Here is a 26667-nt window from a genome sequence, read left to right as displayed (position 1 = left end):
CTCTTTTAAACTATTACCGGGTAAGTAAAGGTGTACATGTCTTCTCCCTCTAGAAGGGTGGAATTCTACCCACGCCGCCAGGATTGGCGGGGTGGGGGGTAGGATTACAAAGTGTTTGACACCAAACACGACATGTTTTGATGCAGCCATTCCAAAGTTAGCATTTACAGCAAGGTTATAATGCACTTACGAGTATATGGTATGGCTGTATCACAGAACAGGTATAAGGAAGGGATTCTGAAAGCTGCAGAAGGGTTCAGCTCATGCTTGGGCACCCTCTCACACAAAACCAAGCACTCTGCCTTCAGGATTGTTAAGGCCTGCCATAGGGGTGAATTATAGGTTTATATGTGTCAGTATGTAAAGGTAGATATAGGTATACTATATCTCAGTAAGGGGTGCTAACACCACCTTACCCAGGCTGCAGGTGCAGACCTGTGGTGCCATTTCGGAAGGCTTCCCAGGGGTGGCATAATACATGCTTCAGTCCCTGGTAGGCCTCTGGGGTACCTATGCCCTTGGTACTTAAGATACCATATACTAGGGACTCACAAGGGTAACCAAGTAACCAATCTGGTGTGTACCTAATGTACATGCAATCAGTTTAGAGAGGAAGCCGCTAGGCTGGGGTCCTGGTTCGCAGGGCCACAGCTAGACTAAAGTCGATAAATCAGTGAAACACAGCAAAAGGTGGGGGTAACCATAGTAAGCAAATCCTACTCTCCTACACTCCCACCTTCTCCACTGCACAGGTGCCGACCGCCCTATTCTCTTCACGCGATCGCCCCCCACTGTCAGCAAGGACCTGCTCTGCCTACTCACGGGGACGGGACTGCTCTCCACCCAATTCATCTGTCGGTCTCCTCTTCCTCGCTGTTTGAGGGCCTCAGGGGTTGGTGGCTGCCATTTTGGGATTTCGGGCCCTTCCTCAGCCCAGTCTCGGCATCAGGTGCCACAACCACGAGTGAGCATCCACATTTTTTGGGAAGCATTCACCAGCTCCTTTACCCCCTCGGCAGGGGATATACCAAAAGGCCAAGTAGAAGCACAGAGGTGTGTGACTTTATTCCATGGCGCCTAGGCCACCCCGAGAATAATGTATCTTCTTATTCAGACAATCATTAATACTCCTACAAAATAACTGACCAACCTCAGAGTCTGAGGTGTGTTTCATATATTCTCTGCTCTTTTTCTCGGCCAGGTTTCTATTTAAGAATTAATTTGCCACATTTGATATATTGAAAAACATAACTTTGCTGATCAGTATTATTCTCAGTGTTCAGAGTTTTATTTTTAATCTTTAAATGTTCCTTGCGGTCTGGACTGAGGCTAAGAAGTCTCAGAGTAATTCATCACTAGCACCCCAGTTCCCTTTGTTCTTTGACACACCACATAATTAGGCACAATAATACTAAGAGGCAGATGATTAGTAGTCTGGGTGTGGGTAATGACCAAGTCTGGTTGGTGGAACAATGATTGGTGGGCTTTCTCAACTACAAACTGAGATGAGACAGATGGGCCATATAACCTTATTCTAAAGTCCCTCTCCAAAAACAACAGCTTGTTGGCCAAGTATATCATCTTAGGGAGTACAAACTATATTGATTATTTAGGACCCAATGTGCAGTTTATCAAATTTGTAAATGCCCACAGGAAGAACCCATCCTGAAAGCCACTCAAATCTTTTCTACTTCTCCTAGTCTGACATTCTGCGCCTCACGGTTGATCTGCATTATATCAATATTTAAAATGAGATAGCCCAGTTAATTAAATACATCATCTTTGTCTCCTTTAGTTGTCCTCAGATGTCTTTAGGTCTTGTTTCAGCTCTGGGTGGATAGGAGCACTTTCTCATTATGTTTCATAATCTTCCTACAGTTTCCTACCTTCTTGTTTATACTTAGTTTTGATTATCGAGCAGCTACCTTTCAGCTCTGGTTGGATATGAACACTTTCTCATTATGTTTTCTACTCTTCCTACAGTTCACTGCCTTCTCCTTCTTTATACTTAGTTTGTATTGTTCAGCAGCGACCCAGAATCATTTGTTTTTGGCCTCTGGCTCTGCAGCCATATAAATCAGGGAGGGTTTCCTCTCTTCTCCAGGCCATACCATTGCTCTTCTCCAGTAGCTTTCAGTATTCAAGCTGTCCATCATACTTGATTCTACGGCCATTCGCTATTTGCTGTACTGCCTTGCCTCTGTGCTCAAGCTGTATATCTCTCTTTGCAGGACAAATAGAAAACCCCTTTAACTTTCCAAGTGGTCTAGCCTGCTTGTGTGGAGAGATCTCCCTCGAGTCAGTTGTATTCAGAGAGTGGTCAATTTACCTCTGTTTCTGCTTTTGGGAGGTGGATGTCCCTCTTTAGTCCTCTTGGTGGTACTTGCTGGAGCAAGCACCACGGGCAACCACCGCCTACGCTACTTGGCCTGTGTTCAATCACAGTTCAAACCAAGACAAAGGAACAGGTAATAGACTCCTTTGCTCTCTGGCACCTCTCCAGCTCACAAGGAACACTTCTTTACCTGGGCGATCACCCTTTCTCACTTCAGTGACAGGCCCACTGCTACCTGCTCCACAATGCTCCCTGCACATCTGTTAGCAACGTTGTCCAATAAGGAAGAGGCAAATGATACCTAGATACAGCCACTAGATAAGGGCTTTTCAAAAATTGCCCATTGTTGTGCCTGTCCATGTATGACCAGATCTCCAGAAGCATCAACCAATAAACCCTCCAGATTCAGGGAACAGTACTAAAGATATATGATGATTACAACTAAACGCACAGAGTTTGGAACCGCCTCACATATTCTATAGCCAACTACTACCAGGTGTCTACATTGTTCAGCATACAAAACAACAGTCACTTAGTTTGTGTCCATTTGCACTCCAAATTAATCTCTGTAACTCTCAATATCAGGTTTGCTAAAAGAATCACTAAAGATTTCTAGACTCCTTCAAAATAAACATAGAAAAGCAATCTTCAAACCAAAACCCAAATACCATATACACCGTGCTGCCTATCCCCAACCAGAGTCAATTGAAGATCATCACGTCTGTCTACTTAACATTTCAACACAAAAGTAGCACTGCAACGTTGTGCACAGAACTACTATCCCAGAGCTCTGATCTGGCAACCAAAATTTTCTGATAACTCTCTCAAGTGATAAGCTGAGGACTGGAGTGCAGCTTTATGGTTCAAACCTTATTGATATGCAAAGAGCTTCCCGGAAAAGTATTCTTGAAGTACAATCATGAGAAACTGTGCTACATGCTCAAACACGACTGTTATATTGGCATAATGGCAACCACTTTCGGCTGTGTGAAACATAAAGAGATTACTTTACTGAGTTTGTCACAATTTTAATTTTGGAGTTAATTCTCAGACAAAAACACTGCACGTACAACACAATTAAAATATGCATGACAGAGGAGAATCCATCTGCAAACCCAGAGGATGCATGGTGTTGTGCCGGATAGCCATTTTGGGTCCATAAACAAAATGTTGAGCCCACTGAACTGAAACCTGTGATTGGCTGACCGCAACTTCACATAAAAAATGTTGCAGCCGCCATTACAAGATTCAGGACTGAGTCACCATATTCTGAAAAAAAGTAAAAGGCCAGACATGGGGTCTTAGAGAGCATCGTTTGAACCCTCTCCCCATGACTAAAATGTATGTTTAAGCACCTTGGTGTCTACAAATGGAAGAGAATCTAATACTATGGATGGGGCCCTGGTCCCTTGATGGACCTCCAGCAGGATCCTCGGACTCAGCTTGGAGCTGCAAAGACAGCGAATGTCTAGCAAAGGTGCATAATGCGGGGCGGGGGGTCTGGAACCTGAAAAAGGATTCTTGAATCCTTGAAAAAAACAGCTAAAAAAATTTTTAAAAAAAGAAATGGCCTGTTTGAAGGTCAGACTCATCAGCCAATCGAACTTCAGCAAAGGTACATAAGGTCTATAGGTTTGGATTTGTACCCATAACTGCACTTTACCTGTGTTTAGCAAAGAATTCCTGATGTTTTATTTCTAACCTATGTTAAGGTGTTATAACCAACGCTAACAATAACTTAACCTTTGTGTTTTTTCAGTGAATTGTTTCATAGATTGGTTATGTTCCCCTGTTTTCCTTGGCTGAGCACCATTGCTCCATGTACACTGTGTAAAACTGTATAAAACAGTGCACATTTAACACGTTTCCATGCACTTACAATTTACAAATGAATAACTGAGACTTGGAAACACAATTCTTTTTTTGTGCCAAGTTCCATCAATTACAATGCAATGCAGAAAATATAGAGATCTTATTCTATGCCCTAATCTCTCAGACTGGCAGTTGTCTGGCCCAGGAATGCCCCACCCCCTAAGCCCCAGTGGTAGGAACATACTTTGGGCTCTTACGGACTTTAAAAATTACTTACACTATTTGTTCCTGCCCACAAGAAAGGTAGTGATCCAGTCACTCATAACATCAAGACTAGACAATAGAAATGATTCAGAAATGGGGGTGGTGATGAACAGAGTGTCTGAATTGAGCAGACCACTCTTACCCAGTCAAAAGATCAGGGCTAGATCCATCACCGTTATTTATCTCACTGCCCCATCCCAGCTCAGAACCTGGCTATATGCAAATCAGTCTGTCCCTGGCCCAGTGCATCATGGGAACAGGGCAGACTAAACTACCAAGCCAATTCTTCACCAGAAAGGAGACAAGCTACCGGGGACCGGTTTCTGGCATGTCAGCCGTCTTCGGCCCGGCTTGCTTGAATCCTGATGGAGCAGTGAGAAAGGGACTCATGTCTGAGTATACCCTGCCACACCTGTAGTGGCCAAAAACGATTCAGAAATGGGGGTGGTGATGAACATAGTGTCTGAATTGAGCAGACCACTCTTACCCAGTCAAAAGATCAGGGCTAGATCCATCACCGTTATTTATCTCACTGCCCCATCCCAGCTCAGAACCTGGCTATATGCAAATCAGTCTGTCCCTGGCCCAGTGCATCATGGGAACAGGGCAGACTAAACTACCAAGCCAATTCTTCACCAGAAAGGAGACAAGCTACCGGGGACCGGTTTCTGGCATGTCAGCCGTCTTCGGCCCGGCTTGCTTGAATCCTGATGGAGCAGTGAGAAAGGGACTCATGTCTGAGTATACCCTGCCACACCAATAGTGGCCAAAAACGATTCAGAAATGGGGGTGGTGATGAACAGAGTGTCTGAATTGAGCAGACCACTCTTACCCAGTCAAAAGATCAGGGCTAGATCCATCACCGTTATTTATCTCACTGCCCCATCCCAGCTCAGAACCTGGCTATATGCAAATCAGTCTGTCCCTGGCCCAGTGCATCATGGGAACAGGGCAGACTAAACTACCAAGCCAATTCTTCACCAGAAAGGAGACAAGCTACCGGGGACCGGTTTCTGGCATGTCAGCCGTCTTCGGCCCGGCTTGCTTGAATCCTGATGGAACAGTGAGAAAGGGACTCATGTCTGAGTATACCCTGCCACACCTATAGTGGCCAAAAACGATTCAGAAATGGGGGTGGTGATGAACAGAGTGTCTGAATTGAGCAGACCACTCTTACCCAGTCAAAAGATCAGGGCTAGATCCATCACCGTTATTTATCTCACTGCCCCATCCCAGCTCAGAACCTGGCTATATGCAAATCAGTCTGTCCCTGGCCCAGTGCATCATGGGAACAGGGCAGACTAAACTACCAAGCCAATTCTTAACCAGAAAGGAGACAAGCTACCGGGGACCGGTTTCTGGCATGTCAGCCGTCTTCGGCCCGGCTTGTTTGAATCCTAATGGAGCAGTGAGAAAGGGACTCATGTCTGAGTATACCCTGCCACACCTATAGTGGCCAAAAACGATTCAGAAATGGGGGTGGTGATGAACAGAGTGTCTGAATTGAGCAGACCACTCTTACACAGTCAAAAGATCAGGGCTAGATCCATCACCGTTATTTATCTCACTGCCCCATCCCGGGCCGAAGACGGCTATAATGCCAGAAACCGGTCCCCGGGAGCTTGTTTCCTTCCCAGTGTAAGAATTGGCTTTTGTAGTTTGTTTTTCCCTGTTCCCATCATGCACTGGGACAGGAACAGACTAATTTGCATACAGCCGGGTTCTGAAACTGGGATGGTGCAGTGAGCTAAAAAACGGTGTTGGATCTAGCCCTGATCTCTTGACTGGGTGAGAGTTTTCTGCTTAATTCAGAGACTCTGTCCCTCACCACCCCTTGTTGTAAATATTTTTGTCCACCCTAAGCGTGGAAGGGTATACTCAGATGTGAGTCCCTTGCTCATTGCACCATCAGGATTCAAGCAAACCGGGCCGAAGACGGCTGTAATGCCAGAAACCGGTCCCCGGGAGCTTGTTTCCTTCCCAGTGTAAGAATTGGCTTTTGTAGTTTGGTTTGCCCTGTTCCCATCATGCACTGGGACAGGAACAGACTAATTTGTATACAGCCGGGTTCTGAAACTGGGATGGTGCAGTGAGCTAAAAAACGGTGTTGGATCTAGCCCTGATCTCTTGACTGGGTGAGAGTTTTCTGCTTAATTCAGAGACTCTGTCCCTCACCACCCCTTGTTGTAAATATTTTTGTCCACCCTAAGCGTGGAAGGGTATACTCAGATGTGAGTCCCTTGCTCATTGCACCATCAGGATTCAAGCAAACCGGGCCGAAGACGGCTGTAATGCCAGAAACCGGTCCCCGGGAGCTTGTTTCCTTCCCAGTGTAAGAATTGGCTTTTGTAGTTTGGTTTGCCCTGTTCCCATCATGCACTGGGACAGGAACAGACTAATTTGCATACAGCCGGGTTCTGAAACTGGGATGGTGCAGTGAGCTAAAAAACGGTGTTGGATCTAGCCCTGATCTCTTGACTGGGTGAGAGTTTTCTGCTTAATTCAGAGACTCTGTCCCTCACCACCCCTTGTTGTAAATATATAGACAATAGAAATGCCCTATACTTAGGACTTTCGGACTATCTGGTTAAGCTACAAGTGGTCCACAACTTGGCTGCCTGTGTTCTACTAAACCTGCCCCCAAGAACACAGTGATCTCGCACCTGCGTGCACTATGCTGGCTGCCGATAAAGAAGAAAATTCTCTTCAAAACGCTAGGCTGCAAGTATTGCGCAAGATCCTCCCCCTACTCCCTGAAGACACTCGACCACTTGTAATGAGAAGTGTAATATTGAGTACTATTGGACTATTGTAACTCTCTGTATCTGGGAGCACCACAATATATTGTGCAGGGGGTTTAGAGAGTACAAGCAATGGCAGCAAAGCTGGCACTAAATAGACAATGTGGGTCGTCCACGACACTGGCGCTAAGAGATCTTCACTGGCTGCCCATCAAGGAGAGGATTTGTTTTAAATCACCGTGTATTGTTTATAGGGCAGCACATTGACAGGGTCCTATCCCCTTGCAAGAAATGTTCACTTGGTATAACCCACGAAGGCAGCTCTGATTGTCTAATATCAATTTGATCACAACTACCAGGTTTAAGAGGTCCTGGAAGGGGGTAGAGCCTTCAGAGTACTTGCCTCACATATCTGGAATGCGCTGCCTTTGTTTATTAGGCAGGAGAGCTCACTGATGCAGTTCAGGAAGAGTCTGAAAACCTGGCTCTTTCTAAGGAACACTTCTTAGCTTCCCTGCTATTGACAACTGACTCTGTTATTTGATGCTCTCTCTTTGATCCAAGCGCCAGGATACCCGTAGAGTGGCAGTTTTGCGATATACAAGTTTCCATTTTATTCCATGGCCACCTGGCAAGGATCCCTAAGGTGAGGATGAGCGGATGGACTATTTCTTAATTTGGATCGGTGACCGAGAATAAACTCCTTTTGAAGCTAAGGTTCAGTAGAATCCTCTGACTTGTATAAGAAACGACTGAAGGCATGGTTCTTTCATCAAGTATAGCTGATGTGATTGCATTAGCGGTCAACTAAAAGCGCAGCGCCGGGACACTCTTAGGAGTAGACATGCGCTTTAAAAGTCTCATTTCAGTAATTGATTCATTAATGAGATCAACATTTCTGACACAAAACTTTGCCAGTGTTTCAACAACACAGAGCGAGGCACAGGCAGCAGATCAATCTTCCACTTACTGATGTATGCATGCGTGTAGTTTCTGTATTTACAAATGTGAGAGAAAAATGACCTTGAACACCCCCCATAAACCAGTGCCTTCATGTTCTTCCACACATCTCACTTACCAGCAGTATGATGACTGCTTGTTTGCTCAGAGTCCTGATGGTCCGTGGACAACAGCTCTAACTCTTCGTCTTCTGTCAAAGAGAAGGCAGATGTGACAATAGGGAAACCTGTAAAAAATACAAATTGATATCCTCAGTTTCCATGTAACTGCACTTTTGTGCTGCGGTCAAGTATTCAAGTATTACAAGAACAGGGGACTAGCTTTGTACCCTACTCTACCATAAACTAGTAGGTGCTGGAATTCCTGAAGCAGAATCAGCGAGAAAGTGACCTGTGAGTGAGTGAGGCCAAGCACCCCCACCACCATCACCCCAAAAAACCACCACAATGTCACGCTCCTACTTGGTTATTGAGACTCTGAGCGCTCCTTCCGAAAAAGATTCAAAAACCACAAAATGTAGTTCTGTCTCTTGGTTGTTGTACACCATATTGCATCTTCAGGTACTAGCTCGACTCAGCAGTTTTATTATGGGATCATGGGATGGATCATCTGAGAATTTCACAATTTGTTTCAGGCACACCAATGTGCAAATCATGAAATACTCCATTGTGAATACATAAGTATTACTCATTAAATATAGCAGAAGAGGGGGGGGGGCGCTAGAGGGCGCACGGCAAGATGGCCGCACCTTTGTGAGGCTCTGCCTGACCGAGCCAACATCCGCCAAATATCTGCTGCATCCAGTTGCTAATTCCCACCTTATTGATGGCGAGACTCAGCTGATGTACTGAGGAGTGGTGCGGGGCGGTTTGCAGGCGTTGTGAACAGACATTCCTGACCTGATCGAGAGAACACGAGGCTTCTCTAAAATGGCGGGCTGAGCGGAGCTCCGGGACGGGCGGCTGCAATGCCCTGACTCCCTGCTGGTGAATCCACTGTTGCATCTACTATTGCCAAAGGAGTCATTATAATCGCGGAGGCTCTGCGGTGGTGAGCGGACCCCCTGAGCGCCCGGTGCCGGCCGGGTGCGGAGAGGCTATCCGGTGCCCTGCGCGGCGGTGCCTGCCTGCTGTGCCACAGAGCTGTTTCTGGCTGCGGTGGACCCCTGACTATTCTCCCTGTTGCTGGCTGCGGTGAGTGGGGCTGGGGGCCTAGGGGCGACCAGGGTCGGGGAGGCGGACCGGGCCGGGATCTGGGCCGCGGTCCTGCAAGCTGTGGTTGGTGCAGGGGGAGCGAGTGGCGGAGGACTGAGCGGGCGGCGTCCAGTGTCTGGGACGTTGCACATGCAACTTTGTGGTGGAGGCGACAAGCCTTGGACGCTGAGGCGCGTTGGAGGTAGGCCGCGTATCCCCGGTCTCTCGTGGCCGCGGCGGGCTGCTGACTTTCAGGATTGCGCTCTACTGGGACATCTGCAAGTGGGGCTGAGATCGGCCTGTGCATATCTGTGGGGTAACTACGCCTGAGACTATATGCTTGCCAGATGGAGTGCCTGCTATTTAAGTACATTTATGTTGGTGATTGTATAGTAGCAGAGGATTAATAAGACGCCTAACACGTCTGCTTGTGCTATTTTGCCCCATTGGCAGTGTAACTGACATAGTGTGGACCAGCAATCACACGGCGAAATCGGTGGGCCTAGGGGACCACTATAACTTTGCTTTCTCTTCTCTTTGGCACCTTGCCCCCTCCTGCTGGGTGTACTATAATGGGCCACACAGATAGAAGTCAGACAAAACTGTCGTTTGATGCACGGAGACAGCCTGCCTCCTCGCAGTAGACAGCGTCAGCAAAAGAGAACACGGCGGTGGCAGGTAGCTCCCCGACATTGGAGGCCACGTTAACTGCCATGCAGAAAACACTGCAATCCATTGAGGGCACTATGGCTGCGGTCGACCACAGACTAGATCATATGTCCACCCAATTGGAGCGCCAGAACATGCGTATGGGAGAGGTGGAACAGAGGGTGTCAGGCACGGAGGATGGCCTAACGACGGTCTCAGATAAGGCGCTTAACATGGAACGTGTCCTCTCACTTATTCTGGCGAAAAATGAGGATTTGGAGGCGCGGTCCCGGCGCAATAACATCCGCGTCATGGGCTGCCGGAGTCCACGAATGTGGGCAAAATGGAAGAATTCATGGAGCATCTCATAGTGGATATTTTTGGTACTGATCAGCTGTCCCACATGTTTATTGTAGAGCGCTCTCATCGCTCTTTAGCTGCGAGGCCGGTGCCGGTGCCGGGTGCGCCTCAACGCCCTATAATAGCACGTATACTGAATTATAGGGACAGGGAAGTCATCTTGAGGTGGGACTATTGAGTATCAAGGGAACCGACTTGCCTTCTTTTCAGACTTCACTGTCGCAGTTCAGGCTGCACGGCGTGAATTCAGCAATGTGAACCAATTTCTTCGCAAGGAAGAGGTTCCTTACGCCATGCTGTATCCGGCCCGGATTCGCATTGGCGTAGCTACTGATAACAAGATCTTTACTTCCCTAAAGGCCGCAATGGAGTATGCTAAAAAGCTGAAACGTCGAAAGAGAGACTCTGCTGGCGGTCATGCGGAAGAGAACCTGGTGGATGAGGAGAGCTAAGTGTATTGGTGTAACCTTGGAGAACATTGTGGACTGATTAGCTGATTACAATGTACTGTTGCGTACTATACTTCTGTGCTATTTGGAGGCTGGGAGTGGGTTGAGCGAGCAAGATAACTAATGTACACGGAATTGTGATCTGGAGTGCTCGAGCTGCCCTCCCACTTCCTCCTTACTCTTGGTTCCTTGCATTTGTTGTGTGAAGTTGGGCTGCAACTTACGCCTGGTGTTATGTACATTTTACACTTTTCCGGGATGGGAATAGGGCCTGGGACATTCCTCCGGGTGGCTTTCTGAGCCGCTTTAATTTGTTACAGGGAGCCTGAATTATGTTGTATAATTTGGATGTTATACTATTGATGCTTGGTCACCTCCTGGTGAATGGGAGGCTTACGTGTCTGCGCCCCCCCCCCGAATGGTGTACCCCGAACTTTGCTAAATGTTGACTGTGGGGGAGGGCTGGAGTGGGATGGGAATGGCTTTGGCAGGTTGGGTTCGCTAAAGTGGGAGGCGGGTGGGTGTGGTGGGGTGATGGGCTGTGGGTTTGTTTGCTATTAGTTGTTTGGGACCGGGTGGTTGTTGCTAGGTGCAGCTATGTAGTGTGTGTTTCTCAGATCTATTACTATCTGTTGCAGAAGTGTTATCTCCGTATATGTCACATGTTGCAAATCTGTGATTCTCATGGATAAAGGGGACAAGATTAATTGGCTTACATGGAACGTACGGGGGTTGAATAGGCCGCAAAAGACCAGACAGGTACTAGCATATTTAAATAGGCATAACGTTCAGGTGGCGTTTTTGCAAGAAACGCATCTCAAGGGGCATGCTGCTGATGCTGTGGCTAAACAGTGGGCGGGCGTCCGTCTTGCCTCTACATATTCGTCATACGCTCGGGGAGTCATGCTGTTGATTAAGAAGAACGTTCCCTTTGTGAGCATGTATGAGGAAATTGATAAAGAGGGTAGGTACATTATCTTGCAAGGTAAACTCTGTGGCACCCTGATTACAATGGTCAATGTCTATGGGCCGAATGTGGACGACCCTGAGTTTTATATCAATCTATGGAACAAGGATTATGCGTTGCCATCATCTGCTATTGTATGTGGGGGGATTTAAATGTAACTGTGGAGCCTGAAATGGATCGGAAGGCCGGTCGATTGCTTCCGGACAAAAAGGCGGTGAAGGCAGTGCGAGATGGTATGCTTGAGCTTGGCTTAGTGGATGTATGGTGTTTGAGGCACCCTGGTGAGAAGGAGGGGACCTGTTACATCTATGCGCATGATACCTGGTGCCGCTTGGACTATTGGCTGTCGACCAAGGATGTAAGTGGATGGGTGTCGAGGATGGCGCATCCACCTCACACGTTGTCTGATCATGCGCCTGTAATGCTGGAAATGGTTCTGCCAACGCATGCGCCTGCGCCGTTCTTGTGGAAATTGCAACCTGCGGCGCTCCTAGACCAGGTGTTTCGTGAGGGCCTGCGTGAAGTGATAGCGAGTTACTTTGAGACGAACGTCGGTTCAGTAGACGATATGGGCACAATTTGGGAGGCGTTCAAAGTAACCATACGTGGGGTGTGTATAGGTATGCAGTGTTGAGTGCTTAAATCATTGAGGGACTCCATGGGGGATGTACCATGTTACAACGCATACCGTTACAACTACCTACTATTACAACGCGACCATTACAACGCATACCATTACAACGCATAGCGCTTTGAGGTGCTGGATAGTGGTAAGTATAATTTACTATTCTAACTCCAGTCCCCGTGGACCCTAGGGAAGGTGTTGGATAGTAAATTAAACCTATTCCCTATCCTAGAGCGCCCCCCAGCGCAATGCGTTGTAATGGTATGCGTTGTAAAAGTCGCGTTGTAATGGTAGTGCGTTGTAACAAATGCGTTGTAACAGGTGTATACCCTCCATGGGTAGACTGGAGCGCGAAATAATGGGGCTGGAACGTCAATATGAAAGGCTACTCTTTCATATTTCATACTCTGGCTAATATACGATTAAAAGTGAATGAATATAATGAGCTAGCGGAACAGGAGGTGAAACACTTGCCTAAACGGACCAGGGCCCGATATTATGGCGAAGGGGGGCGGCCGGGGCGTGGGTTGGCAGATAGAGCCGTGACTGATGCTGATGGCATTTTGGATCACTTCGTTCAATTCTACAAACAAATGTATGAGCGCCGGGCGACCGCTAGTGAAGACGAGATAGCACTATACCTGGACGATGTGGGCTTGGTCTGGTTGTCGAAGGTTGAGCAACATTTTTTTAATGCACCATATAACAGAGGGGGAACTTAGGGACGCAATCGCTGCACTACCGAACAAGAAGGCGGTGGGCACTGATGGTCTCCAGTCTGAATTCTATAAAGAATATGTTGATTCGATCTTGCCCCACCTGACGACAATGTTTACTGAGGCACTGGATCAGGGACAGCTACCGACAACGTTACGAGAGGCGCTCATTGTGGCTTTACCGAATCCGGCAAGTCACTAGATAAATGTGAATTATATCGACCACTTTCACTTATGAACACCGACGTAAAAATACTCGCCAAGGTCCTGGCGACACGCTTACGCCTGTTGCTTCCTGTTATGGTCTTACCGGACCAATCGGGGTTTGTTCCCACGCGCTCCATGGCACCCAATCTGCGGGCACTTTTTTGCGGTGCTACATTTGTTCACCCCCGATCTAGCGGCGGCAGCGGTTCTATTAGATGCTGCCATAGCATTTGATTCCATAGCTTGGCGCTACATGATCGCAGTGCTTTACCGGATGGGAGTACATTTTCTTTTTACGGCTTGGATCAAGCTGCTTTATATGGCTCCGGTGGCTCGGGTGAGGGTTAATGGGCGGGTGTCGGCTGCCTTTTCCATCCAGAGAGGCATTCGGCAGGGGTGCCCACTCTCGCCCCTGCTATTTGCCCTTATCTTGGAACCGTTGGCGTGTATACTGAGGCAATGGCATGCTGACTCGGCGCTTCATTTTCATCACAGACCATTGGCAGTGTCAATGTACGCTGATGATATCCTCTTGTACGTCCAGGAACTGGACAGATATTTGGAGGGGGTGATCAACGAGTATGTCTGATTTGAATGGTTTTCAGGCCTCGCTATTAATTGGGACAAATCCGTAATCTTACCGCTAACGGATGGTACTAAATTATTTGAGTTGGAGTTCCCGTTGGCTTGGCCACAGACCCTTTTCGGTACTTGGGGGTCTGGATCCTTAGGGACTTCCAAGAAGTAATTCGGGCTAACTATGGGGTGGCACTATCTAAGCTTGAGGACCAGGTGGCCCGTTGGACGCGCTTGCCCTTGTCATTCGCTGACCGGGTTGCTCGGATTAAGATGGCGGTGTTGCCTAAGTTTTTATATTTATTTGTTAATATTCCGATAGCTCTGACGACCCGTTTTTTTAATTCACTTCGATCTCTGTTGATCACGCTGGCCTGGGGGGGTAAGAAACCGCGGGTGGGATGGGACACGTTGACCAAACCTTACGAACTGAGCAGGTTTTCGATTCCAGACATGCGTCTGTATTATCTGTGTGCCCAGCGCATTTTGCGTCCTACTGGATCTCGGCGCCGTCATACACACCGCATGTGGCGGTTGGGCCGGTGCCGTCCATCCGTTGCCTCTTAAAGCCATGATTGTAAACCCACACTCAGTATACGAGAAGGGTGAAGTGGACACAGTGCAATGTACAGCTAGAGCTTGGAATGAACTAGGGAGACGTGCAGGCGGCTGCCACTGTACGCACCTGCCATGCCCCTACTGCATCATGCCGCTATCTCGGTGTCGAGTGAATTGGGGCGCTTCAACTATTGCACACTACTGGGCTGCAGTTTATGGGGGATGTATTACCCGCGGGTACTTTACTCACGCTACAAGGCTTTTTAGACCCCGGGGAAATGTCACTATGGCCACTTTCACTTATGCCAGGCTGCGAGCTGCGATGCGCAGTTCTTATCCGACCTTTCCTGAAGAACCAGTCGCCTTGGGGGTATTGCAACTGCTGTATATGACGAACACTCGTACGAAACTGGTTTCCCAGTTGTACCATGCTTCGCAGATGGATGAAGGAGATGCGAGTTTGACCTCTAGAGGTAAATGCGATGACTGTCTTTCGTCGCCCTTGACAGATGACGAATGGGCTGAATGCTGCGCCATGACTGGCAGTTTTGCTATTAATGGCAATTTCAAACTTATACACTATCTTCCTTCATCAGTGGTACTACACTCCTGCGCAACTGCATAAATATGGGCTGCGAGACTCTGCTTGCTGCATGCGATTCAGGATAGATGGTGACGATTTTGTGCATTTGGCCTCGGCTTGCAATCGTATATCTGCGTTTTGGATGGGAGTGACTGAAGAGTTGTCCGAGATGACGGCTGTTCCCATTGCTTGTGACCCAAGGGAATGTTTACTGGGGATCGTGTCTTGCATACCGGCCGGGGCGCGCAAATTGGTAGTACTGTCCCTGCATTTGGCCACGCGCAGGGTGGCTATGTGTTGGGGTGGGAGACGGGCACCTGAAGTTAAGCTTTGGTTGCAGGACCTGGCATACTGCCGCGATCAGTTAACATGTTATCATGAGGGACTGCCATCGGCCTCGAGGCCACAAGACATTTGGGGCCCTTACACTGCTCATATACTGGCCAAGTTAGCTGATGACTGATTTAGAATGGCAATTTCTACTCATCTCTATTTGTATCACTCCCACTGCCACCACAGATGGTGCTGTATTCTGTATTTTTGAAGTCAAAGGATGCTACAAGGGACTTATTTAAAGAGATAGTTGATCTAATTTGTGAGTTGTACAAACATAACACACTCAAATGTATCCACAGGATAACAGTCTTAGTACATACTCAAAAGTGAATTCATGGAAGGTAAGGAGTGAACACAGAGAAAGAAAATAATGAAATGAAATGAAATGAAAACTTGCACTTGTATAGCGCGTAGCTACCCGGAGGCCTCGCAGCGCTTGTGAATGATTGCTTAGTGCGGGCTCAGGGTAGTTCAGCAGGTATTGGCAAACAAGTGCGTTTTCAGGGCTTTCCTAAAAGACATATGGTTGCTGTTTTCTCGAAGAGAAAGCGGGAGGGAGTTCCAGAGTCTAGCCGCCGAATGGGAGAAGGAGCGGCCTCCCCAGCGGGCTTTCTTGACTTTGATGGACGTTGCCAGCTGAAGGGTGCAAGAGCGAAGTGAACGGGACGGGACGTATGGCGTAACCATAGGGTGTAGAATTGCGGGGCCCGTTCGGTGGAACGATTTGTGTAAAATACACATAGCCTTAAATTGCACTCTTGCCGCCACTGGGAGCCAGTGAAGTTCCTTTAGGGCGTTCTTAGCTGACTGCCAGCGGGGGATGTTGTAGAGTAGGCGAGCCGCACTGTTTTGTGTGACTTGGAGCTTCTGAGTGACGGAGGTCGGGACTCCCATATAAAGAGCATTCCCATAGTCCAGGCGGGAGAGTATCAGGGCCTGGACCAAGACCCTCCTCACCTGGAATGGGAGCAGAGGGAGCACCTTCCGCAACATCCTCATTAGCTCAAAACAGGTGGCGGCCGTCTTGGTAGCCTGGACCGAGAAGTCAAGTGCTTTGTCGAGCCAGATCCCAAGGCTCTTTATCTGGGACTTAGGGACGGGAGACGGGCCTAAACATGGTGGCCAGATGGATGCAAGGGCAGAGGGGAAAGGGTTGCCCAGTAGGATGATGTCTGTCTTCTCCCCATTGAGTTTCAGACAGGAAGATTGCATCCATCTGGCAACAGCCTCTAGACAGGGGCCTAAGGTGGGGGACGATCCCTCAGAGTGGTCTAAAGAGACCACCAATTGGGTATCGTCCGCGTAGGTGACAATACGCACACCAAAGGGATGGACTATCTTGTCTAGAGGTTCCATGTAGGCATTGAAAAGGGTAGGACTTAGGGAGGAGCCCTGGGGGACCCCGCACCTAAGTGGGTGTTTGGGAGACACCGCCTCACCCTCGAAGACCTGAAAGAATCGCTCATCCAGGAAGGATGTCAGCCATTCTAGGGCCGCGCCCGACACGCCCATGCCCGCCAGTCGGTGTAATAGCGTGGCATGGTTAACCGTGTCGAACGCGGCGCTGAGGTCTAATAGAATGATGGCGACTTTTCCTCCCCGGTCCAGAACGGCTCTTGCTTCTTCCGTTACCGCAAGGAGGGCGGTTTCGGTTCCGTGCTGAGGACGGAACCCTGTCTGAGAGGCACGCAGCAGGCTATTGGACTCTAAGTAGTCCATTAAGGTGTTATTCACGTGCCTCTCAAGCAATTTGCTCAGCCACGGAAGAAGAGAGATAGGGCGATAGTTTGCCAGATTGCTCTGGTCGAGGTTGGCTTTTTTAACAAGGCCTTCACCATCGCACACTTCCAAGATGGTGGAACAGATTTGGAAGAGATGGAAGTGTTAAGAACGTCTAAGATGACCGGACGAATGACGTCCATGACCTTGATGAGGGTCTGAGGAGGTGCTGGGTCGTAGGGAGAGCCGGAGGTGATCTTAGGGATCAGTTTGTCTAGTCCAGGGGTGTCAAGGAGTGGGATTTCGTCCAGCTTACAAGGGACAAAGGGGTCATGGGTGGTGAGGGATTCCGAATCATCCTTGGTGTTATTAAATGAGGAGTATATGGCCTGAATCTTTTGAGAGAAAAAGACGGCCAGATCATTACAGCGGTTTTGGGCGCCTTCGACAGAGGGACGCTCAGCAGGGGGCGAGATAAGGGATTTAGCGATTTTGAAGATTTCCCTGGGGGCATTCGCCGCCGCATTGATTTTCCCTTCATAAAAAAGAACTTGTGCCGCCTTTATCTCCGTTTTATAGAGTTTTATGGCAGCCCTATACTCAGCTTTTCTGAGTTGAGAATAGTCCTGCCTCCAGGCTCTCTCAAGTTTACGGCAGGCTAATTTCCTAAGTCTGAGGGCAGGTGTATACCATGGGGCAACTTTAGGTCTTCTTATAGATTTACAGGCATGTTTGGGAACGACCTGGTCAAGGGTGCTGGAAATCCAGTTGTTAAAGTTATTAGTGGCCATACTGGGATTGGTTGCCTTCTCAGGTGGATCTCTGGCAAGGGCGGCTTCCCAGTCAGGCAAAGGAAGAGAGGGCCATTTCCTACCTCGATGCTTGGTGAGGTTATGAGAGGGGGGGGGGGGGGGGATTAGTACACCAAGTGAAGGGAATTAAAAAATGGTCGGTCCAGGGTAGTGGAATCGGAGTCTCCACCATGAGGTTATCTATGTTACTGTAAATGTGATCAAGAAGATGACCTTTGTTATGCGTTGCATGGAAGCCCTTCTGGCATAAATCCATGGCTTGCAAGTTGGAGCGGAGATTGTTAACCGTTGAGTTGTGGGGGTCGTCTAGATATAGGTTAAGGTCACCGAGCAAAGTAAGATTGGGTGAGGTCAAAACGACGTTTGCAGCAAGATCTGTTATCTTGGTGATGAAGTTATTGAGGGGGCCAGGTGGGCGGTATGCTAGGATGCCCGAGAAGGTGGCCGTGGGAGAAAGTTCTAACGAGAAGTGGAGACTCTCACAAACTGCAAACTGGTGTGGTGGTTGGAGTAACGCGGCACTTATAGCTGTCCCTATATATAAAAGCCAATCCACCACCTCTCCTAGTCTGGCGGTCCGATCTTTTAAGTGTGTATCCTTGGGGAGTGACCCATGCTGCAGTAGGGTCTTTGTCTAACTGGAGCCAAGTTTCAGTTAAAAACAGAGCATCGGGGTTAAGTTCTTCAATCAGCATGTACAGTTCGGTGAAGTGTTTCGGTAAAGACCGACAGTTAAGGAAAAACATTCTCCATTTTTGTCCGAAGGACAAATGACAGCTGAGTGAAGGAAGGGGGCGCCAATCACAGACCTTGCAATGATACTTAGCGTTGGTTGGGAGGAATGAATGGTAACAAGACGACTTGGTGGAGGGTCGTAGGGAGAGAAGCGAAGAGGAGTTGTAAGAGAAAGTCCCTGCCATGATGTTAGTCCTGGGCCAGGACACGCAGGACGCGTCTGGACGCGGACTGGCGCAGACTGGCTTCTCTTTGGCGCCTCTTCGGCGCTTCCGCTGCGCGTCACCGCTGCGCTAGGGAGCCGAGGTATAAATAGATTGGGGGGAATACAAAGACTAGAGCGTCACCCACTAAAGATGGCCGCCCAGCGTGGCTAGACCAGGAAGTGAGGACGCGATTACCTCCCTCCACAACAAACAGCACAATGCTGCGGTGGACCGGGGAGTCAGCGTGTAGGTAAGGCGTAGGAGAAACAGAAATTAAAAAGAGATGCAGAACAACGCGACACAACAGTTTTAAAATCCCTGCTTGCAGCAGTACAAGTGTTCTCCTTGGCGCTAGCACAGGATGTTAGCAATCAACAGAGTGCGCGAGCGCGCTGAGCCCTAAATAGTCAGGGGGGGGGACAAAGACTAGAGCGTCACCCACCAAAGATGGCCACCCAGTGTGGCTAGACCAGGAAGTGAGGACGTGATTACCTCCTTCCACAGCAAACAGCACAATGCTGCGGTGGACCGGGGAGTCAGCGTGTAGGTAAGGCGTAGGAGAAACAGAAATTAAAAAGAGATGCAGAACAACGCGACACAACAGTTTTAAAATCACTGCTTGCAGCAGTACAAGTGTTCTCCTTGGCGCTAGCACAGGATGTTAGCAATCAACAGAGTGCGCGAGCGCGCTGAGCCCTAAATAGTCAGGGGGGAGGACAAAGACTAGAGCGTCACCCATCAAAGATGGCCGCCCAGCGTGGCTAGACCAGGAAGTGAGGACGCGATTACCTCCCTCCACAACAAACAGCACAATGCTGCGGTGGACCGGGGAGTCAGCGTGTAGGTAAGGCATAGGAGAAACAGAAATTAAAAAGAGATGCAGAACAACGCGACACAACAGTTTTAAAATCACTGCTTGCAGCAGTACAAGTGTTCTCTTAGGCGCTAGCACAGGATGTTAGCAATCAACAGAGTGCGCGAGCGCGCTGAGCCCTAAATAGTCAGGGGGGAGGACAAAGACTAGAGCGCCACCCACCAAAGACGGCCGCCCAGCGTGGCTAGACCAGGAAGTGAGGATGCGATTACCTCCCTCCACAACAAACAGCACAATGCTGCGGTGGACCGGGGAGTCAGCGTGTAGGTAAGGCGTAGGAGAAACAGAAATTAAAAAGAGATGCAGAACAAGGCGACACAACAGTTTTAAAATCACTGCTTGCAGCAGTACAAGTGTTCTCCTTGGCGCTAGCACAGGATGTTAGCAATCAACAGAGTGCGCGAGCGCGCTGAGCCCTAAATAGTCAGGGGGGAGGACAAAGACTAGAGCGTCACCCACCAAAGATGGCCGCCCAGCGTGGCTAGACCAGGAAGTGAGGACGCGATTACCTCCCTCCACAACAAACAGCACAATGCTGCGGTGGACCGGGGAGTCAGCGTGTAGGTAAGTCGTAGGAGAAACAGAAATTAAAAAGAGATGCAGAACAACGCGACACAACAGTTTTAAAATCCCTGCTTGCAGCAGTACAAGTGTTCTCCTTGGCGCTAGCACAGGATGTTAGCAATCAACAGAGTGCGCGAGCGCGCTGAGCCCTAAATAGTCAGGGGGGGGGACAAAGACTAGAGCGTCACCCACCAAAGATGGCCGCCCAGCGTGGCTAGACCAGGAAGTGAGGACGTGATTACCTCCTTCCACAACAAACAGCACAATGCTGCGGTGGACCGGGGAGTCAGCGTGTAGGTAAGGCGTAGGAGAAACAGAAATTAAAAAGAGATGCAGAACAACGCGACACAACAGTTTTAAAATCACTGCTTGCAGCAGTACAAGTGTTCTCCTTGGCGCTAGCACAGGATGTTAGCAATCAACAGAGTGCGCGAGCGCGCTGAGCCCTAAATAGTCAGGGGGGAGGACAAAGACTAGAGCGTCACCCACCAAAGATGGCCGCCCAGCGTGGCTAGACCAGGAAGTGAGGACGCGATTACCTCCCTCCACAACAAACAGCACAATGCTGCGGTGGACCGGGGAGTCAGCGTGTAGGTAAGGCGTAGGAGAAACAAAAATTAAAAAGAGATGCAGAACAACGGGACACAACAGTTTTAAAATCACTGCTTGCAGCAGTACAAGTGTTCTCCTTGGCGCTAGCACAGGATGTTAGCAATATATTCAGAAAATGTATATTTACTTACACAAACTTAGGGAGATAAATGCAAACAAATTAATTCAAGCAAAAAGTCATAAACAGAGATAAACAATAAAGACATCAACTCCAAGTGGATACAGAAAAACAACCAAAATTTATTAATAAAAAAGTGGTTGTAAATTTGTGCCAATGCCACGTTTCCGGAGATGATGATGGTGTCGACGTTTCGGTCTAAGGAGCAGTCGTCTTGTAGACCATCATCAGGACAAAATATTCATATGCTGTAGAAACTCCCTACATTAAGAATAATGAATTAACATTATAAACAACGTATGTTTAAAAATCATACATATAATAAAAAACTCTATGTGTCGAAAAATCACTTAAAGTCTAATCAATAAAAAGTCATTACCCCTTCCTGGTAATGGCTGGTGAACAATTATTAGACAAATGGTTTATACTTCCTCTATTTACATTGGATATTTTTTTTAAAAATCTACAGGTATTCATGAAGAAAAGGACACACGGGAAATCATGGGCGGCGGCTCACACAGTTGCAAGCCTAGCGAGGACGCCGCCCGAGGTTCTGTTCTGAAGTAAGTTCAACTCTGTGAGCCGCCACCCATATTTTACCTTGAAACTCTATTCGTAATTTTGTCACTCGCATAAAATACAAAGTAGCGAACGTTTACAGCCTCCTATTCTAAAGTGCGCCATCTAATGTTGGTATGCCGTACAAAGTAGCGAACGTTTACAGCCTCCTGTTTTAAAGTCCGCCATCTAATGTTGGTTTACCATACAAAGTGCGAACAACGAAGCTATTATCATTGCTCCCCGGTGAACAATCTGACATTATATTAAATAAGCAATCCCAATGTTTCCGTAAGATTTGATTTTATTTGTCTACCACCTTTTACAATATCTTGAATTGGCAGTTGTAAACGTTAATAACCAACGAAGGTGTGAACAAAGTTTGTTTCTCCGTAGTTATAGAGTAGTTATTGCAGTAAACAAGAGATGTCCTTTGATATATATACATTGTAGGCGTAATACATCATTTTTTTACCATTCTGGGAAGATGTGTTTACCTTCCATAAAGTTACATGATACACCAACGATAGAACAACAATGTTTTACTGTCTGTTTATGTAGGGTCGTTCCATTATCGTTTTGATAAGATAAAATATAACCAAGCATAAATATACCAATTTGAAACGACATGTTTGTTTGTTACAGAATTCATTACGCTGATCAAATTGATAGTGATCGGAGACTTGGCCAATTGCTGTGGCCTTATTATTCTACATTCAAGGTAGGCATCTGGCACTGAACAGTACAACTAGGCTCTTATTTTTCAATATTCCATTCAGAACTAATTCGAGCCTTTCATCCGCCTAGATTCCATCTTTTGGCCGACATGTTGCCCCATATTTGCAGCCGTGTTTTGCTATATCGATACGGTCTTGTTCAGAAATTCCAGGTGACAGATTAACTACTCTCTATGATGATTTGATGTAACAATGTGATTACATGACGATATGACTTCATTGTCTTTGTCGAATAATGCTTTACTATGTGGCAACTATGTTTTCATGATAAGAAACACATGTTCTTCTTGGTGCCTTTTTCTTAATACGGGTTTCTTAGACACCCAGTGTAAATAGAGGAAGTTTAAACCATTTGTCTAAATTCTAGGTGACAATTTGACTGCTTCTTTTGATGGTTTGATATAATAATATGACTATAGAATGATATGATTTTAATGCTTTTTCTGAATAATACATGAATGTAAATACTTTATTATGCAACATTTATGTTTTCATAATAAGAAACACATGATTTCCCGTGTGTCCTTTTCTTAATGAATACATGTAGATTTTTAAAAAAAATATCCAATGTAAATAGAGGAAGTATACACCATTTGTCTAATAATTGTTCACCAGCCATTACCAGGAAGGGGTAATGACTTGGTATTGATTAGACTTTAAGTGATTTTTCGACACATAGAGTTTTTTATTATATGTATGATTTTTTAACACACGTTGTTTATAATGTTAATTCATTATTCTTAATGTAGGGAGTTTCTACAGCATATGAATATTTTGTCCTGATGATGGTCTACAAGGCAACTGCTCCTTAGACCGAAACGTCGACACCCTCATCATCTCCGGAAACGTTGCATTGGCACAAATTTACAACCACTTTTTTATTAATTAATTTTGGTTGTTTTTCTGTATCCACTTGGACTTGATGTCTTTGGTTATGAACTGTAGAGAAAAATATTGTTTATCTCTGTTTATGACTTTTTGCTTCAATTAATTTGTTTGCATTTATCTCCCTAAGTTTGTGTAAGTAAATATAAATTTTCTGAATATATTTTCTTTCTCTGTGTGTTCACTCCTTACCTTCCATGAATTCACTTTTGAGTATGTACTAAGACTGTTATCCTGTGGATACATTTGAGTGTGTTACGTTTGTACAACTCACAAATTAGATCAACTATCTCTTTAAATAAGTCCCTTGTAGCATCCTTTGACTTCAACCATACAGTGCCCAAGCCTACAGGGGTCGATTGGGTTTCCCCTGCCTATAACACGTATTCTGTATTTGTTATCTCTGTCTCATTCCATGAATGGCCATACCTGTACGGACTCGGCTTCGACCACTGCCTTGGATTGCTGACGATTTGTCTTATCAATTTATGTAACTGTGATGCATTATCTGATTTTTGTATTATTTATTTATGGACTGTAGCACACACATCCCGGCTGCACTCGGGAGTTTGGATTGAATTTTTTTTTTTTAAATGATAAATAAAAAAATATTGCAGAAGAGGTCCAGAGCCCTTACCTTGTGTAAGACAAAACTGTGGTACAAACGTGAGCAATGCCATGGTTTGATTCTTTTGCCATAAAAAGGTTCTGTGTAATTCCAGTGTAATATTCATTGCATATTCCACAGATGTTAGGGTAGGTCAAAGTCTGTGAAGCCACAGATTGTCTGTAGCACAGCACCTGTTGATGAAGTCAAACTCTGCAACGCACACCCTAAAATTATTGTAACAAAGTCGAAGGATGGTAGTGGTGAACATATCTGGGCTGAATGAAGAATCATCATACTCACATGAACTGGGACTGTTGCTAACTTCTCTTTCCATAGGACATTGCCGATTTCTGCAATACGGATCCTCAGTCTGTGCAATCCTGAATAACACATCAGGGTTTACTTTTGGATGAGACACTGTAGGGAGAGGCAAAAAGAACAAATGACAGCTTGTTTGTTAATATTCAGATATCAAACAAACAACTGAAATCAGTGAGATGAGTGGGCATCGGTAAGTCAAACTAATATGATCGAGAGCTTAACCCCTTAGACGATAGACTCAAACATGGATATGTTGTAGGAGAAAAAGTTGACTGACATCCTTTCACCTGTCTCAGATCCAGAGTGGGTATGAAGGAACTAAAAGACTCGACAATGTTTGTTCCTTCATGAGGAATAGTAATACAGCAACATTAAGAAGAACTAGATCTGCCACAGAAGAGTCCGATTTTGGGCCTGAACTTCAGGACTGTGGGACCTCTTCACAAAGTTATTTCTGTTAATGTAACTTACTCCTGAGTTTGAAGGGGGTAAGTCAAAGTACAAGAAAATGCTTAATAAATCAGGAAAACTATCACAAATCACACAGTTTCACCGTGGATTAGGCATAAGTAAGTGATCAGAAGTACAATAAAAAGGATGGAGTTTTGGGTTTGGGAGGCCAACCTTCTCTCATACTACATGATAGCATCTGGAAAACACTGACTGGTCGTATTCATGTATATATGTGAGGTGGTCTCTTGATTAACCACTAATAGCAAGATGCTCATAGTGTGTATACATAGTAAATTTACAAGAGTGACAAAAGAGTAGCTGATGTTGAGGAAGGATGTGTTCCGTTGAAGTGCTACATAAAATTGGCCAGGTCATTAGTCTGAAGCAATTAGATGGGCCATTCATCTCTGGAAGTAATCAGGCCTCAGGAAATCTACTCGCCCACTCGCTATTGTGAGACGGGTGTTATTGGGTGAGTTATTTTTAGGGACTACTGGCCCGGTCTGTCACAAACTCACCACCACCATCATCAAGACATCCATCCCCACAGTCACCTTCCCCAATGCATGGAAACATTCAGAGATCCAACCCCTCCTCAAGAAACCCTTTGCAAATCCCAATCACCTCCTGAACTATCGCCCCATCTCGCTGCTCCTGTTTCCTGTTAAAGTCCAGGAAAAGTTAATCAACCTCCAACTCACCGAACACTTGGAGAGAAAAAGCATTCTTGACCATTCCCAATCAGGAAGTTTCAGAGATAACCACAGCAATGAAATGACCCTGATTGCCGCGACAGATAACATCCACACCCTACTCAACAGAGGGGAATCAGCCGCCGTGATCCTTCTCGACCTCTCTGCTGCCTTCGCCACTGTCTCCCAACACACACTCATCAACCAACTACACCAGAGTGGAATCAAATACGACGCTCTTAGATGGACGGCATCCTTCCTCTCAGGGTGCACACAGAAGATCAGTCTCCCTCCCTTCACCTCAAAGCCAAAGAACACCATCTGCGGCATCCCGCAATGCTCATCCATCATTCCCACCCTCAATATCTACATGAGGCCGCTAGCAGACATCGTTAGAGCCCACATCAACATCACCTCCTACGCCGACAACACCCAGCTTGTCCACTCACTCATAGTGGACCCAACTACGACAAAAAACAACTTTCACAACTGCATGAAGAATGTCTTGGGCATGGATGAAAGACAACTGCTTAAAACTCAACACGGACAAAACCGAAGTACTGATCTTCGGCAGCCACACCTTAATCTGGAATAATTCTTAGTGGCCACCTGAACTCTGACCCACCCCACTCCCAAAAAATCACGCTTGCAACCTTGGCATCATCCTAGACAGCGAACTCTCCATGAAACGACAGGCCAATGCAGTCTCCTTAGACTCCGTCTACAGGCTCCACAGAATTTTCAAATGGCTACCCACCGGCACCAGAAAAACAGTGACGCAGGCCCTCATCGCCAGCCACCTGGACTACGGCAATGCACTCTATGCAGGCACTACCAGTGACCTCATGAGAAGACTCCAGACGATCCAGAACGCAGCAGCTAGACTGATCTTTAACTTGCCCAAAAGGACCACATCTCTCAGCACCTGAGAGACCTCCACTGGCTCCCCATCCAGAAGAGATGCCATTTAAATTTTCAGACCCAACCCAACAAAGCCCTCCACGACTAAGGACAGCATACATGAACCTCCACCTAGACTTCCACCAGCCACCAAGAAACCTCCGCTCACCTCACCCTTGCACAGACATTGCGCATCCGATGCTGCCGCACCGGAGGACGATCCTTCTACGACCTTGCCGTCAAATCCTCGAACACCCTTCCACTCTTCCTTCGAATATCACCCTCCTTGTCATTGGCAGACTTCAGTAAGGGACTCGAGACCTGGCTCTCTGACTGGGACCCTCAGCCCAGCGCCTGGATACCCGCACAAGTTATAAATCATGGTATACATGCACAGTTTGATTGAGAGACTCCAGCTGGCGAAGAACAGGTGTTTTAGGTTTCGCCTGCACAGCGCTTGCGCTGTGCTTGAGAAATCTATTTTTTAATATGAACTTAAAAAGGGATTTACATCCTGCCTTCTCCCTTTCCTAGCTTCTCA

At 47.0% G+C, this 26667-nt stretch overlaps 1 protein-coding gene across 1 annotated transcript in view; it reads right to left on the bottom strand.

The window, feature by feature from the left end:
- The window catches only part of LOC147712343 (uncharacterized), a 125922-nt gene that overhangs the window by 54941 nt on the left and 44314 nt on the right, over nt 1–26667 (bottom strand). The window contains exons 4-5 of the mRNA XM_086923037.1: nt 24061–24177; nt 8231–8338 (exon numbers count right to left, since the gene is read on the bottom strand). Of these exons, the coding sequence (XP_086779163.1) occupies nt 8231–8338; nt 24061–24177 (225 nt within the window). The remainder of the gene's footprint in view (nt 1–8230; nt 8339–24060; nt 24178–26667) is intronic.

This window comes from Lissotriton vulgaris, chromosome 5 (genome assembly GCF_964263255.1).
Source record: "Lissotriton vulgaris chromosome 5, aLisVul1.2, whole genome shotgun sequence".
Classification (NCBI taxonomy): Eukaryota; Metazoa; Chordata; class Amphibia; order Caudata; family Salamandridae; genus Lissotriton; species Lissotriton vulgaris.
This window is presented reverse-complemented; position numbering and strand designations above follow the sequence as displayed.